The 15,572-nt window shown below is 53.1% G+C and overlaps 1 protein-coding gene across 1 annotated transcript; it reads left to right on the top strand.

Moving 5' to 3' along the window:
• The first annotated feature begins 3,207 nt into the window (after positions 1 to 3,207).
• On the top strand, positions 3,208 to 15,364 carry LOC128845214 (maestro heat-like repeat-containing protein family member 7). Its single transcript, XM_054043605.1, has 9 exons — positions 3,208 to 3,306; positions 4,332 to 4,492; positions 6,779 to 6,908; positions 10,184 to 10,359; positions 10,912 to 11,049; positions 11,220 to 11,337; positions 12,460 to 12,600; positions 14,922 to 15,086; positions 15,353 to 15,364. Exons 1-9 carry the CDS (start codon positions 3,208 to 3,210, stop codon positions 15,362 to 15,364), a joined length of 1,140 nt encoding a protein of 379 aa, XP_053899580.1.
• Positions 15,365 to 15,572: the final 208 nt, after the last annotated feature.

The following is a 15,572-nucleotide window of genomic DNA, read 5'->3' as shown; positions in this document are numbered from 1 at the left end:
GCCGCCACCTACCCACATCATGCGGCTGCAGCTCCCAGCAGGCAAATTGCTCCCGACCTGGGCGGGGAAGAGGGGAAGAGCAGTGAGCAACAGTGGAAGGGGAGAAGAGGACCAAATGGGGGGCAGGGCCTCGTGGGGAAGAGGCAGGGCAGAAGAGGTCCAGCACTCCTGCATGAGTGTCTGGTTTTTAAATATTACAAAGTTGGCAAACCTAGGCAGTGGGCTTGGCTTGGGCTTCAGCTTCTGCATGTATCTTAGATTTGCGGGGGCCCTGCTTGCCACCCCCAATGGCGACCCTAAACTTGTGACCCCCCTAAACCCATCCCATGACCCCCCTGGGGGTTGCCACCCCCACATTGAGAAACACTGATATAGTAGATAGTATAAACAAGTCATTGTCTGTATGAAATGTTAGTTTGGACTGACTTTGCTAGTGCTTTTTATGTAGCCTGTTGTAAAACTAAGCAAATATCTAGATGAGTTGATGTACCCCCTGTACCCCCAGGGACGGCAAGTTATATGGGCCCATGGTGCCCGGGCTTGAGAAAATTCAGGGCCCAGGGGACCCGGCTCCACCAATGTTCGGGGCCGGGTCTCTCTCCCAGCCCCGCCTGCTGCCCCCACGCACCTCTCCCGGCCCCGGCTGCCACCCCCAAGCGCCTCCCCCAAGCGCCCCTGCCTTCCCTGGGCAGCGGGCGGCTGCCCCCTGCAGCTCCGCACTGTGCTCCCTCGCCAGCCGCTGCCGCAGCCGGCTACAAGGAAGCGGCGCCGGGGGCAGGCCGAGGCGGCTGCTGCGCCTGCGGAGGGAGGAGGGGAGGAGCGCATGGCAGCCCTCCCCCCCGCCCTCGGCAGGAGACTCCGAGTCGACTCGGGGGAGGGGAGGGGGAGGCTTATCCTGGCCGGACCTCCTGAGCAGCAGCCTGGGGGGGCTTGGATGAGTGTCGTGTTGGGGGTTGGTGAGGAGGCCCCCCCTTACTCTCCCCCAGAGTTCGCTGCCGCCAGCAGGGAGAGGGCTGGGGGGAATCCTCCTCTCTGGCCCCCTGCCCCAGCCCAGGGTCAGCCTGCCTGCTGCACCCCAAACTCCTCATCCTTGGACCAGCCGCACGCCCCCTCCCACACCCAAACCCTCTATCCCAGCCCAGAGCCTGCACCCAGCACCCAAACTCATCTCAGAGCCTGCACCCCTCCTGTACCCAAACTCCATCTCAGAGCCTGCACCCCTCCCGCACTCAAACTTCCTCCCAGAGCCTGCACCCCAACCCCCCTCCCGCACCCAGACTCCCTCCCAGAGCCCGCACTCAAACTTCCTCCCAGAGCCTGCACCCCAAACCCCTCCCACACCCAGACTCCCTCACAGAGCCCGCAGCCCCTGCTGCACCCCAGCCCCCTGCCTCAACCCAGAGCCTGCACCCAGCACCCAAACTCCATCTCAGAGCCTGCACCCCTCCCGCACCCAAACTTCCTCCCAGAGCCTGCACCCCAAACCCCCTCCCGCACCCAGACTCCCTCCCAGAGCCCGCAGCCCCTCCTGCACCCCAGTCCCCTGCCTCAACCCGGAGTCTGCACCCAGCACCCAAACTCCCTCCTAGAGCCCGCAGCCACTCCTGCACCCCAGCCCCCTGCCTCAACCCAGAACCTGCACCCAGCACCCAAACTCCATCTCAGAGCCTGCACCCCTCCCGCACTCAAACTTCCTCCCAGAGCCTGCACCCCAAACTCCCTCCCGCACCCAGACTCCCTCCCAGAGCCTGCGCTCAAACTTCCTCCCAGAGCCTGCACCCCAAGCCCCCTCCCGCACCCAGACTCCCTCCCAGAACCTGCACCCCTCCTGCACCCAAACTTCCTCCCAGAGCATGCACCCCAAACTCCCTCCCGCACCCAGACTCCCTCCCAGAGCCCGCACCCAAACTTCCTCCCAGAGCCTGCACCCCAAAACCCCTCCCACACCCAGACTCCTTCCCAGAGCCCGCAGCCCCTCCTGCACCCCAGTCCCATGCCTCAACCCAGAGCCTGCACCCAGCACCCAAACTCCATCTCAGAGCCTGCACCCCTCCCGCACTCAAACTTCCTCCCAGAGCCTGCACCCCAAACCCCCTCCCGCACCCAGACTCCCTCCCAGAGCCTGCGCTCAAACTTCCTCCCAGAGCCTGCACCCCAAACCCCCTCCAACACCCAGACTCCCTCCCAGAGCCTGCGCTCAAACTTCCTCCCAGAGCCTGCACCCCAAACCCCCTCCCGCACCCAGACTCCCTCCCAGAGCCTTATGCAGGTGTAGCGGGAGGCGGGACTTGGACCCATTCTGAGCAATGCCAAAAATTATACAACCCTGCCACCCCTGTGTGTACCCCCAGGGGTATGCGTATCCCTGATTGAGAACCACTGCTCTAGCAGATGGGTTCCCAACCTGGGGGGCACAGCCACCCTGCCCTTTCCTTATTGCCAAATGGGACAGGCTCTTGGCTAGTTTGGAAGGGGACTCTGGAAGGGTCCTAGTATAGGAAAGGGAGTGTCCATATGGGGAAGGTTGAACACCTGCTGCTCTAGTACTTTGGGTTGTTAGAAGCTGTCACAACGAGGTCTATACTATATAGGCTTGATCCAAAACCTATTGAAGCCAATGGAAGTCTTTCCATTGATTTCAATGGTCTTTGGGTCAGGCTGCAAGCCAGGAAGTATGGTGATGGTGTCGTAATCAGGACTTGGGTGCTGTATTTCTACTGGGATGTGTTGTAGGAGGGTATCACATACAGTCACAGTCAAAGACCGAGTACTGTAACAGTCATTACTAATATTACTACATGGATCCCGCAACTGCTGATCTTTTAATGGTGACCCTTGCACCTCGGATGCCTGAGAAGTAGGTGTCTGACACCACTAAATGCACATCCTGACGTGCATGGCAGCACTCCTAGGTTGGCCACTGTAATGGTTTAACTAGTCCTCTTGCCTCACTGTGAGTGATATGGTTTCTCAGCAGAAGCCTCATCAGCCACTGGGGCCCTGTAATAGAAAGGAGTAAAACAGAGCCCCTGAGAAGCTGGAGAGGACCTGCAACCCCCAGACAGGGCTTTCTCTGGGCTCCAGTAGTTATCAGCCCCCCATGGGATCAGGACGAGGCCTTTTGTAAATTACACTTTTCCCTGTATGCTTCAGCTCTTTGGAGTCTATTTCAACCCAAGAGAGAGGACAGATTTCATTCTGACTGTTATGGATGGCCTGACGAATCACTGCAACAATAACTGCCAGCCAACTGCAGAGGGATTGCTGTCTGCCATGGTGAACAGCGGTGGGACTAAGGTGGAGAAGGTATGGGGCGCTGCTGCTGAGATGGACGGAAACTAGAATTCCCAGTGCTGGGAACAGTCATACGTTCAGAGAGTTTAAGGCCAGAAGGAACCATCAGATCTTCTAGTCTGATTCCTCTATGTTGGAAAACATAATCCCAACTATACATACAAACGGAGGGGGTCTAAATCAGCTGTTACCACTCAAGGGTGGAGTCATCATGGACAATTCTCTGAAAACATCCACTCAGTGTGCAATGGCAGTCAAAAAGGCTACCAGAATGTTAGGAAGCATTAGGAAAGGGATAGATAATAAGACAGAAAATATCATATTGCCTCTGTATAAATCCATGGGATGCCCACACCTATAAATTCATGAATGGTGTGGAGAAAGTAAATAGGGAAGTTTTATTTATCCTTTCACACACACACACACACACAGACACACACACACTCAAACCTGGGTTAATACAAACCTAAGGAAATATTTCTTCACACAACACAATTCGTAACTCATTGCCAGGGGATGTCGTGAAGGCCAAAAGTATAACCAGTTTCAAAAAAGAATTAGAGAAGTTCCTGGAGGACAGGTCCATCAATGGCTATTAGCCAAGGTGGTCAGGGGTGCAACACCGTACACAGGGTGTCTCTACGCCTTCTGATTGAAACTGGGACTGGGTGATGGGATGGATCACTTGATAAATTGCCCTGTTCTGTTCATTTCTTCTGAAGCATCTGGCACCAGCAGAAGACAGGATACTGGGCTAGATGGACAATTGGTCTGACCCAGTATGGCCATTCTTATGTTACCCCTGTATTGTGCCTAGATAGGACTCATCTCCTTTGAGCCATTGATATGTGGTCTTTGTGACAATGCACCTTGTAAGGCTCTGAAATGAGCCCTGCCAATAATATAGGAAATTGTGACTTTTAGGCAAAACCTAGAGGCTAACTCTGATTCTCCAGGGATGCTGAGGTTCCCTCTTGCCCCAGCTGCAGGATGGGATGAGAGTCTTGTCCCGTCTCATCTGGTTTCCTCTCTCTCAGGCAGCAGACCTTGTGGCTGGGGTTTGCAGCCGGTTGGATTCAGTCCAGCAGCCCAGCTCCAGGACCCTGATGAAGAAGTTAGTGGCCCTGCTGGCTGGCGAGGCGGAGCATCTGGACACAGTGATCTCATGCCTTCTGGACTACTCCTTCCCTACAGACAGGTACGAAATGCCTCCACTCTTCAGGCCTCGCGTGATCCTTTGAGGCCCTATATGAGAACCTCACCACTGAGCACATTGTTTGGTCTTACTAAGGCAAAGTATAAAGCACTGACTGTTGAAGACTGAATCTCCCCCCTCTACATGGGGCAAATTACCTGCCCTCTCCTCCTGATGGCTCTTCTCTTTTCAGCCACAAACCACAGCGAGCGAAATCCGCCTGTCAGAGATTCCTCTCCCCCATTCCCTGAATGTGTCTCCCCATGTGCAAGGCAGGAGCTCTCATTCCCAGTCCCCCTCTCCCAGCCCCTGGGACTTGTTAGAGATCTGCCTGTGGGAGAGGTTCTCAAAAGCACAGTCCCCCGCACCTACGGTCAGTGCTCATGGGTCCTGGAGCAGGGGGTGGATTTAAGTCTGTGTTCTTGAGTTCACTATCACTTTGCTACTCCGGCTGGCAAGCGCAGAGCTCATTCCGCCGTTCTCCTTCATCTGAACGTACAGATAGTGAGCCTAGGTGGAACGTTTGCTATCTGAAGCACATTTGTGTTTGGGCAGGAAAAGTTGAGCAACAGTGATTACGCAAAGCGTGGTTTTATGATGGATGATCCCAAGCGGTGAGTTCCAAAAACAATCCATATCAGCAGGGCCGGCTCCAGGCACCAGCAAAACAAGCAGGTGCTTGGGGCGGCACATTTCTAGGGGCGGCATTCTGGAACCGGCCATCATAGGTGCTGACTCCGGGGCATGTGGAAAAAGTGCCCCCGCCACCCCAGCTCGCCTCCGCTCCGCCTCCACCTGCTTCCCTGAGCGCACCGCCGCCGCTCCGCTTCTCCCCCCTCCCTCCCAGGCTTGCTGCGTGCGAAACAGCTGTTTCGCGCAGCAAGTCTGGGAGGGAGGAGAAGCCGAGCAGCAGGGCGCTCGGGGGAGGCGGCGGTGGTGGAGCGGAGGTGAGCTGGAGTGGGGAACGGTTCCTCTAGCCCCCTTTACTTCCTGTGCCCCCTCCACCCTAGCTCACCTCCGCTCCACCTGCTCCCCTGAATGCGCCGTCGCTCTGCTTCTCCCCCCTCCCTCCCAGGCTTGCCACGCGTGAAACAGCTGTTTTGCGCAGCAAGGCTGGGAGGGAGGAAGGAGAAGCTGAGCGGGGGGCGCTCAGGGGAGGCGGAGGTGAGCTGGAGTGGGGAGTGGTTCCTGTACCCCCCGTTACTTCCTGCGCTCCCCGACCCTAGCTCACCTCCGCTCTGCCTACTCCCCTGAACGCGCCGCTGCTCCGCTTCTCCCCCCTCCTTCGCCTGAGAGGGAGGGGGAGAAGCAGAGCGGCAGCGCACCCGGGGTAGCAGGCGGAGCGGAGGTGAGCTAGGGTGGGAGGTCGCGGGGGCCCCCAGGAAGCAATGGGGGGGGAATGTGGCACGCCCGGGGGAGGAGGCGGGGCTGGGGATTTGGGGAAGGGGTTTGGAAGGGGTGGAGTTGGGGCAGGGCTGGGGGAGAGGGGCACGAAAAAAAGAGTGGGGGCGGCCAACATTTTTTTTGCTTGGGGTGGCAAAAATCCTAGAGCCAGCCCTGCATATCAGAGGACTCCACTGAAACCTTCCCTCACACAGTTGTTGGCAGAGCGCTGCGGAGATCTGAGCCACGCTGCTGCATGCCCGCTCCCTTTTTTTTTTAAAGGGAATTTAATGCTGGTGAAAGGTGCCCCATTGACACCCTTGGATAATGAAGACCTCAGCTGCAGCCCAGGAAGTGACGATGAAGCTTCCTCCACACTGCCCCTAACAACACTCTGAGCTCATAGCTGGAGGGGCTGCCGACTAGGCAAGAAAGGTTCATTCAGCCTCCATGTCCCGTTCAATCCCTGAACCTACCAACAAGGGCCAAGTATGGTGGTTGACTCTGTAATGTGGACAGCGTGCACTGGGCACTGGTCCGAGACCCTTAGTTCATTTCATATAGGACATCTGCTGCCAGAGAAGCTGTATTAGCCATTAGCCATCAGCCTCTTGGTATTAGCCATCAGCCAGTAACAGGTCGTGACCAACTGAGGCCAGATTCACACTGGCAGCCTTGAGCTGAAATGCTCCATATCCTGTGTCAGTGATTCTCAATCTGAGGTCCATGGAGTCCTTGTTCATGCTCCACATTGAATTGCACAAGCTCTGGGGACTGGACTGCTGGGCAGGGCGTTGGCTCCACAGGAGGATTTCTCTTACAAAGAGATTACATTGGTGAAGAGGTTTAATAGCTTTTCTCCTAAGCCATCCAGTCCCTCATGTTGCCGTATTTCTGAATTTCTAGCAATGCGGCCGAGCTATGGCAGTTCCTATCTGCTGACCCGGCCCTCGGAGGACAGGTGATGGAGAACCTGGTTGTGAAGCTGCAGAGTCACCACAGCTCTGAGCACCAAGCCTCTCACACGTCTGCTGCCGTAAGTCACTGTTCGAACATCCATAGCCCCATACAGTTAAATCTATCCTATGTCTCTGTCACATGGCACACTCACCGCCAACGCGCCTCCTCATGCCAGGACATGATGTTGCAGGGCTTATTCCACACTGGTGTCCCCTTGTCCAGCCTCCTGGTTCTGCAACACTCCGCAGGTTCCATGGTCTGGCCCTCTGGCCACGTCACCTCTTCCAGGGTTAACAGAAAAGTCCAGTATGGGAAAACCCAACATGTAGTGGCCTCTGTGCCAGGCCCTCAGTCCCCATCTGAGCCTCATCATTCTTGGTCTCTTAGTCCTGAGGTCGGTACTTTGCCTCTTGCTGGGGAACCCAGACCTGACCTCTGCTCTGGGTTCCAGCCCACGGACCCCATGATAGGCTGCTAAGGACTGTTCCTTCAATCCCTCACCACTTCCCTGAGCTGCTCCTCCCTTTTTCCTGCTTGTTAGCAACTCCCAGGGGTCTGCAGCTTCTGCTTTTCCCGCCCTGGATTTGTGGCTCCTTGTGACTTCTTCCCACCCAACTTCTGAGGAGCTTCCTCAAAGCTGTTCCCAGCCTCCCTGGCAGCAGCTGGGCTGTGTTTCAAACAGTCCTTCTGGTTTCCCTCCATAAGATAGGAGTCCCTGCCCCCTAGCCTTCCTCCTGGAGGTGGCATTTACTTCAGGCAGTCCCTCCACCTCTCCTGCAGGCAGGACTCCCCCAGTCTCCTCCTTTATGCTGGGTTGTAAGTTAGCCAACTGTGGGGCCTTAGCCAGATTCTCCTGGTGGCCCTTTTTCCCCAGTCAGTCCTCAGGCTCAGAGGGTTCAGGCATAGGTGCTGGAACTGGGGGAACGGGGGTGCTGTAGCACCCCCTGGCTTGAAGCAGTTTCCATCATATACAGGGTTTACAGTTTGGTTCAATGGCTCTCAGCACCCCCACTACACAACGTGTGCCAGCACCCCTGGGTTCAGCCTTCTCCTGCTGGTGTTTTCTCTGCTAGGAGGGAGGAGGCAGCATGTATGCTGATCCCCTTCCTAAAGCTCATCCCAATTCACTGGGAGAGAGGGGAGTCCTGGCCCTCCCATTTTGCAAGGCTCCTGGTCCCAGGTCCTTACAGAAACATAACAGGAGTTCCTCCTGAACACGACTTATTCCTTGGACCACTTCTTCCCTACCAGTATTTCCCAGCTCCTTACGTATATCAGACATCTCAAAATCTGACAGGGCCACGCCACGTGACAAGGGTGGGCTGACCCCTAGCACCGCTACCTTTACAGGGACAGACTATCCCCTCCATTTTGGGGCTACTCCATAATGTCCTGACAAACCCTTGGGGGAGGGTTCCATTCATTGCATCCATGTTGGAGCTCTGAGAAACCCCTGTGACACTGTCTGCCCTGGTGCCAGCTCAGGATAGGGTTGCAGGCTAATTCACTCAGATGCTAACAGAAATCAAAGACGTCAAAAGCTATTGTAGTGTAATCAGGCAGTTCACCTGTGTGTTTGTTTAGTTCAAAGGAAAAGTTAAAGGAAACACTTATCTTTATAACCTGTTGATTGCTATTGTATTGTGTATATCCCTGTAATTAGTTAACCCTAGATCAAAAGTGTGCGTTGGTGTTAAAAGATGAGAATGAACTTGATGTGTAAAGTTTATGAAAACTAATGAAGGATTCTTGTTTGCTATTACATTACATTGGCATCGTGTATATCCCTGTAATTAAATTACCCATCAAACACAATTGGAGCCTTGGAAATGTAAATGAAGAAGACTGCTAACTTCAAAGCAAGGGCTACTGTGTTTGACAACGGGAATTCACAGACTAAGTCTGAATTTCCTACTCATCAAAACCCACTTGGGTAAAGACACTGTTCAGATTGGTTTCTGGAAAAGCTATAAAATAGATGTCAAGGAATGATCCTGTATCTCTGACTGTTTGGACTCTTACAGGGAAGATGCCAAATGCAAAATAGAGATTCCCAGAAACATCTGGGTTCCTGAAAAGACTTTTAGGAAACCAAGAGATTACTACATCTCCGCTATCATTTGGGATTTACAAATTTTGACTCACCTGTTAATGTATTTTACCTGCTTTAACCTCTCAATAACTCTCATTTATTTTTCCTAGCTAATAAATCTTTAGTTAGTTTACTAGAGAATTGGCTGCCAGTGTTGTTTTTGGTGCGAGATCCAGAGTACCAATTGACCTAGGGTAAGTGACTGACCCTTTGGGGTTGGGAGTAACCTGATGTGGTGTGATTTTTGGTTTTAATAACCTTTAATCACAAAGTTCAATTTGTCTGGGTGGCAAGATAGGCTGGAGTGTCTAAGGGGACTGTCTGTGGTAAGACTGTCCTTGGTAAAACTGGTACTGTAATCCAGGAATGCACAATTGTTACTGGCTTTGTGAAATCTAATTATAGAATATACTACTAGTTTGAGGTGCCTGCCCTGTTTTATGACAGTCTGATCTAAGATTGGCACTCACAGTTGTGAACCACTCCAGAGAGCGTGACAATTGGCGTAGTCAGCACAGGAGTCACATGCCACAGGTCAATTGGGCTTAAAGATCATAACCCATCACTATTTAAAGTTTAAATTTGATATGGAAAGTTTTAAGGGTTAAAGATGAGTTACAATGGGTGAATCACAATCCTCTGAGAGTCTTGACTCAAAAGAACTTGAAAAAGTATGTAAAGAAAGGGGGCTATCTGTTAAGAAGAAAGCCGCAGAACACGAACTGAGAGATTTGCTCATGGACTTTGACCAAAAAGCAGGGTCTCAGCCCCCCTAGACCCCAGATGCAGAAGAAAAGGCCCCTCTGAGGCACTTGGAAGCCAAGGAACAATGCGAGCATGAAAGAATGACGGTGGAAGTCCAAATGAGGGAGAAGAAAGATGCCGAGGAAGCTGATGAAAGAGCCACTCTTCTCTTCATTAATTTATTCTCTCCCATTCTTAGTCCCATGAGGCATTACCCCCACCCCAAGCATGCTGTCTCTGCAGCCCCTGCAGGTCAGGAAGCTCTGCGAGATCCGAAATCAAAGCTAGGTCCCCTGTGTGGCAATGCGGCCTAGTGTCACCAGACTCCACAAGGTAAAGCCTTCAACCTGCCAGTGCCTGGCTTCCCCCGCCCTGCTGCTCAGGGCAGTTTAACTCAGTTTGTTTCTCCATGAATCAGGGGAGTTTCATAGCACATAAGTAGGAAGTCCTGAGAACTGACGCAGGAGGGAGTAGGATTTCCAAGTAAGCTTGTGTCTGTCTTGTTCCCTCTTCAGGCCACATGCGCCCTCTATGAGATGATCTCGGTGAGCAAGTCCAGAGATGCCACAACCCGCCTCTATCCTCAGCTGCTAATGGCTCTTCTTGTCGAAATCCATTTCAGCCTGGGACAGAGCATACCAAGGGATAAAGTCTCTGGAAGGGAAAGCAGCCGGCAGAGCCTCCACACCAGGTACTGCGCCTACTGGAAAGTCAACGGTCTAATTACATGGACAGTCATAGAGAAGTCATAGTTCTCTTCTCCAGCTCTCATGTGGCCCCTGCAGGTTTTCCATAACTCTCTAATTCTGAGGGAGTTAGCAGGCAGGGCTTAGGTTGCAAGGGTGTCTCTCAGTGGTAAATGACATACCGACCAATGCACTGCAGAGGAAGTAGAAAGACTATCCCAGCAGCTATGGGGAGAAATTAGTGGGAGCCAATTTGCCAGTGTGTCAAAGGAATGTGGGTCCAACACTAAAGTTCTCCTGTTCTGTGACATTGACATGCCCTAGTGCTGATGTGCAATTGTCTGTAGGATTTGCTCAGAACTCTTTCTCTTTCTTCATATTATTAAATTGTATTACTATAGTGCCTAGGAACCCCAGTCACGAACCTGTGCCTTCCTAAGCTCTATTTAAACCATTGGTGTGTCTTTCCACACACAAGTGAATCCATCACTCCCTGACAGACCTACCATGAGGGGGTTCCTGGCACTCAGTCACGCTGGTGTGTTGTTTGAATCTAGCTCTGCAGTGGAGGCTATAAAGATGCTGCTTCTCTGTGTTGGCTGCCGTTCCGAGCTGACTGTTATGGAGAAGGAGCAAGGCTGGATCCTCCTACAAAGCCCCCAAGATCACCTCCATGGGGTGAGCCTGCTGGCCAGGTAATACACAAGCGTTTTCCATGCAGTCAGTCCTGCTAGTGGGGGCAATTCCAGAATGAAACATTCCTCACTTCTGGGCTGCCATGTGGCCCCAAGCTGACCCCTCACCCCCTTGTTGCTGAATGTGCTTCTTCCCTTACTAACAAAGGTATTTCTGCTTTGTGTCACAGAGCCATGGTGCACTATGCTTGCCCTGAGACCACAAGGATGCTGCTGGACCTAGTGATCCCGCTCCTCGACAGAGGTGATAAGAAACACAGGCTGACCATGATGGCCTTCTTTGTAGAAGTAAGTTTCATTAGCTGATGAGAGCAATTGGGTCTTGTGTCCTAGATTAGTGAGCAACTCCTTAAATCAAGCCTTTGAGACTCATTATTGCGCTAAATAAACGATGAGCTTTATTGGTCATGTCCACATTGCCAGGTGTCCATGCAGCACTGACTAGGCTCCCCCAGTCCTGTCCCAGCACGCTCAGTGTAAAATCTGAGATGGATCCTTTAGGGGATCATTGGTTGCTCCAAAGTTGTAATCAGGAGCCTGATGGGAATATCCAAGAAACTAAGGTTCTGTAGAACAGCATCAGCCTGGACTCTCCCGAAGGGCAGCTGGGTCTCCTGTCGGCATCAGCCTTTCTGCAGGTCCATGAAAGGTTCCTCCCTGCGAAGTCACTAAGGAAAAGCAAAGAGGGGAATTGAGAGTGGGTATGGAGGAGAGAGGATCATGGTAAAAGCTCCCCCAGATGCAGGATCATTAGCTCTGAATGTGGTGAGCAATCTTTAACCTTCTCTATTGGATGGGTTAGTTAGAGGCACATCACCAGGAATGAGGTGGCTCTATAGTCCATCGCTAGGTTGTCCTCCCCATTTCCACGGGTTCTGTCTGGCTAGTTCCTATTGACAGTTTTCAGGGATTGTCTCCTCATCTAACTCATTAAGGGATGGGGTTTAATTCTCTCCTCACCAGGAGTCCAATCCTGGGCCCATTGCGATCAATGGCAAAACTTCCACTGACTTCAGTGGGGTCAGGATTTCAACTCAAGGCTTTGACTTATAAGTCTCAGCTTTCGCGTTATCTCAGAGCGGCTTGTTCTGCTTCACAGGGTCACCACGAGGGGTTCGGCTGCTCTTGGCAAACCCCCAGATGCACAAGAGTCCGCCATACAAATGGTCACTGAACATTTTGTTGCCCTACATGTTCTCCTGGAGGGTAGAGCAGCTCTGCTAATGCCTATGGCTGAGTCTAGTGCTAACGGCCAGGAAGTCAGTGGGAGGACTGGGTGTCACACACAAAGTGGGGCTGATGTATAGCAATGGACAGTACAACATGGAGGTTATGATGCCTCTCCACAGAACCGACACACAAAGTTTTCCGTTAAGCACCTGCTGCTGATTCGCTCTGTGTTGTTTTCAGCTTCTGCGTTACGAAGAGGCCAAGAAGCTCCCACATCCAGACACTTTGGACCGTCTCGAGGAGTGGACAAAACACCCCAGCCCAGTTTTCCATTCACTTGGTCTAAGAGGACTCAGCATCCTGGCAACCCAACCAGGGAAGGTGAGAGCCCAGGCTTGGTTAACTGGAAAACGACGAGGTGGCTGTGACCCAGTGGACTGAGTTCTGGGCAGGCAGTGAGGCACAGTGTTCTGAGCCCACCTCTGCTGCTGGCTTGCTGACCCTCTCGGTGCCTCCATTTCCCCAGCAGGAACGGGGATCACAACGGCCCCTCAATGCAGATCTTTCCTCGGAGAGTATTTTAGATGGGATTTTACTGCTTGGATTTCAGGTGGACGTTATCATTCTCCTAGGGTTACCACACGTCCGGGTTTCCCCGGACATGTCCGGCTTTTCGCTCTTTAAATAGCCGTCCGGGGGGGATTTCTAAAAATCTAAAAATGTCCGGGATTTCCCCCAAGTCAGCTATTTATCGACCGAAAAGCGGCTGACAGGGCGGCTGAGCGCGGCTCGCATTGGGGCCTCGGCAGCCAAAGCCCCTTCCCAGCTCCCCCCATCCCCTGCAGCCTTAGCACGCCGCCTGGCAGCGCTGGGGGGCGGGGCTGTGCACCTATGAGGGAACACGGCGGCGGGGCTCGCAGTGGCGGCCAGAGCCCCTCCCCCGCTTCCCCCCCTCCTCCACAGCCACAGCACGCCGCTCGGCAGCACTTGGGCGGGGCGCTCCTTGGGGCGTGGAGCCAGACACCTGCTCTAAGCCGAGTGGCACAGTAAGGGGGCCGGGGAGTTGGAGAAGGGGGGCAGTCAGGGGACAGGGAGCGGGGGGGGGTTCGGATGGGTCGGGAGTTCGGGGGGGCTGTCAGGGGGGCAGGGGTGTGGAGAGGGGTTGGGACAGTCAGGGACAGGGAGGAGGGGGGGTTAGATGGGTCGGGGGTTCTGGGGGGGCTGTCAGGGGGCGGGAAGTGGGAGGGAGTGGCTAGGGGGCAGGGCTACCCCCCCAATGGAGTGTCCTCTCTTTGAAAGTTCAGATATGGTAACCCTAATTCTCCCCCATGCAAATTACCCCAGCAGCATTCCTGTTCCTTCTTGGAGAGACCATTCCTGGTGCTGTCACAAAGGAAGACCTTGATTGGTCTAAAGACCTTAGCGAGCACACAGGGCCCTGTCTCATCGCCCCCTCCAGTGGCAAGACCCAACATTGCAGCACTGCCTCAGTTTCCCCCTCCTCGGCTTGACTTCACAAATACCTCGTTCAATAACACCCTTATTCAGGCTCATTTATTAAGACAAACAAGCCTTTGAAGACCAAAGATAAAACCCTCAGAATCAAACCTGACAGTGTCCAACGGACTAAAAATCAGAAACAGGATCTTCTGCCATTACCACATCTCCTCTTCTGAGCTCACTCAACAAAGGTTCCACCCTGTCCTTAGTAAACATAAGAAAACTTAACTTTGGCCCCCTTCCTGGACACCCCTTCTGCAAGCTTTTTGCCCCTAGGCTCTGCGGAGTTCTTTGTTCTCTTGAGGGAGGACTGCTTGCCAAGGCTTCCTCCCTGGAGGCCCTTTTCCCCCATCAGATTCCCCCTGCCTTCCCTCCCAGGGTACTCTAGGAGCCACTCCCCCCTGCTCCTGCTTCCCCTTCCTTCCTGACAGCCCAAAATAGTTCTCTCCTCCTCCGCTGCATCTGATTATAGCATGGGGCTGGCTGGCCCCAAAGTCTCTGGCCCTGAGAGAGGCAGAGCACTCTCTTAAAGAGTGTTGGGACCCTGCCCCCAAATGATATTTCAATGCCTTGCACTATCAGGTCCAAGTTTCTCAAACTTTGCAGAGGGTTCAGCTCTCACCTAGGACTCCCCATGGGCCAGGTTTGATTTTTTCCCCAAGTTTCACCATTAGGGGGATTGTCTGCATGGGAAAAGAAGGTGGCTAGAAGTTTTCGTTTGTTTGTTTGTTTGTAAGTGGAAAAACTGTCCTACAGCTCAGAGACGCAATCACCCCAGGAAAAAATCACAGTTGACTGGGGAGACAGCATGGAACATTTCCATCCAAAAAGGGAATGTTTTTAGGAGCGTATCAAAAGGAGCAACTAGAATGGAAACTGTGTACCAGCCTTAACTATGGAGATTGCTGCCAGCATCTGTTATAATAATAATTAATAGCACGTAGAAAAGAGAGAAAAGCCCTGAAGCAAACCACAGCTTTGCCCACCCTACACCAGAACGACCCGGGACAGGGTTAGGATTCACTGATTGCCTCGTCAGGCATCCCCATCGATTCTAAAGCACCACGCCTCCGACTGTGGAGACGGAGCTTCTCTCTGATTTGGTGCCATGGGGTAGAATAAACACAGCGCTAGCACTGTGGCGTGTACTTACTGGAGGGCTGGGAGATCTGATGAGCCCCCCCATGTGTGTGTGTGTGTAGGTGGAACAAGTCAAGGCCCTGCTGCCTGCCATCCTTTGGGGCTCAGATGAGATGGATGATGGGAGTATTCTGGAGGCCATCTCAGCTGTTCAGAACCTTCTGCAGAGCCTGGATGGGAGTGAGCTCACCAGCGTGGCCAGGAAGCTAATCCCCTTACTCGATGCTGTAAGTCAGGGGCTCTTGACCTGCCCATCCCCAGCCAGGCAGTGTTGTGACTCTGGAGTCGTAGTGGTGGCATATCTGACCTGATCAGTTCCGACCCATTGCCTGGGCCTCAGGCATTGGTGACACCTTGGTCTCTCGTGTTCTCTGTGTGTGGCATGCAACCGTTTGGTCTCCTGAGGACTGATATGCTTTAATCTAACTCAAGTTAACATGCTCAGTGTAGTGGTCATGGGGTGAAATGTAATGTCCTGTGCTTTGGAGTCTAGATGAATGAATGACCCTTAAATGCTATGAAACTATGAAAGTGTTGAACCCATTAAAGAAACCCTCCAAAGAGCCCTTCACTGTGGATGGAGTCAGCACTTACAGGAGGCCTCCAGGGAAATTTAGGAACCACTGTCCTAACCTGTGTTGTCTGCCCCTACACCCAAACCTTTCTGCAAATGGATGCCCTCTTGGTGGGCAGACCATGGAGTTATTAGTCAG

This window comes from Malaclemys terrapin, chromosome 11 (assembly GCF_027887155.1).
Source record: "Malaclemys terrapin pileata isolate rMalTer1 chromosome 11, rMalTer1.hap1, whole genome shotgun sequence".
NCBI lineage: Eukaryota > Metazoa > Chordata > Testudines > Emydidae > Malaclemys > Malaclemys terrapin.
Note: the sequence above shows the minus strand (reverse complement) of the source record. Positions and strands in the feature narration are given on the sequence as shown.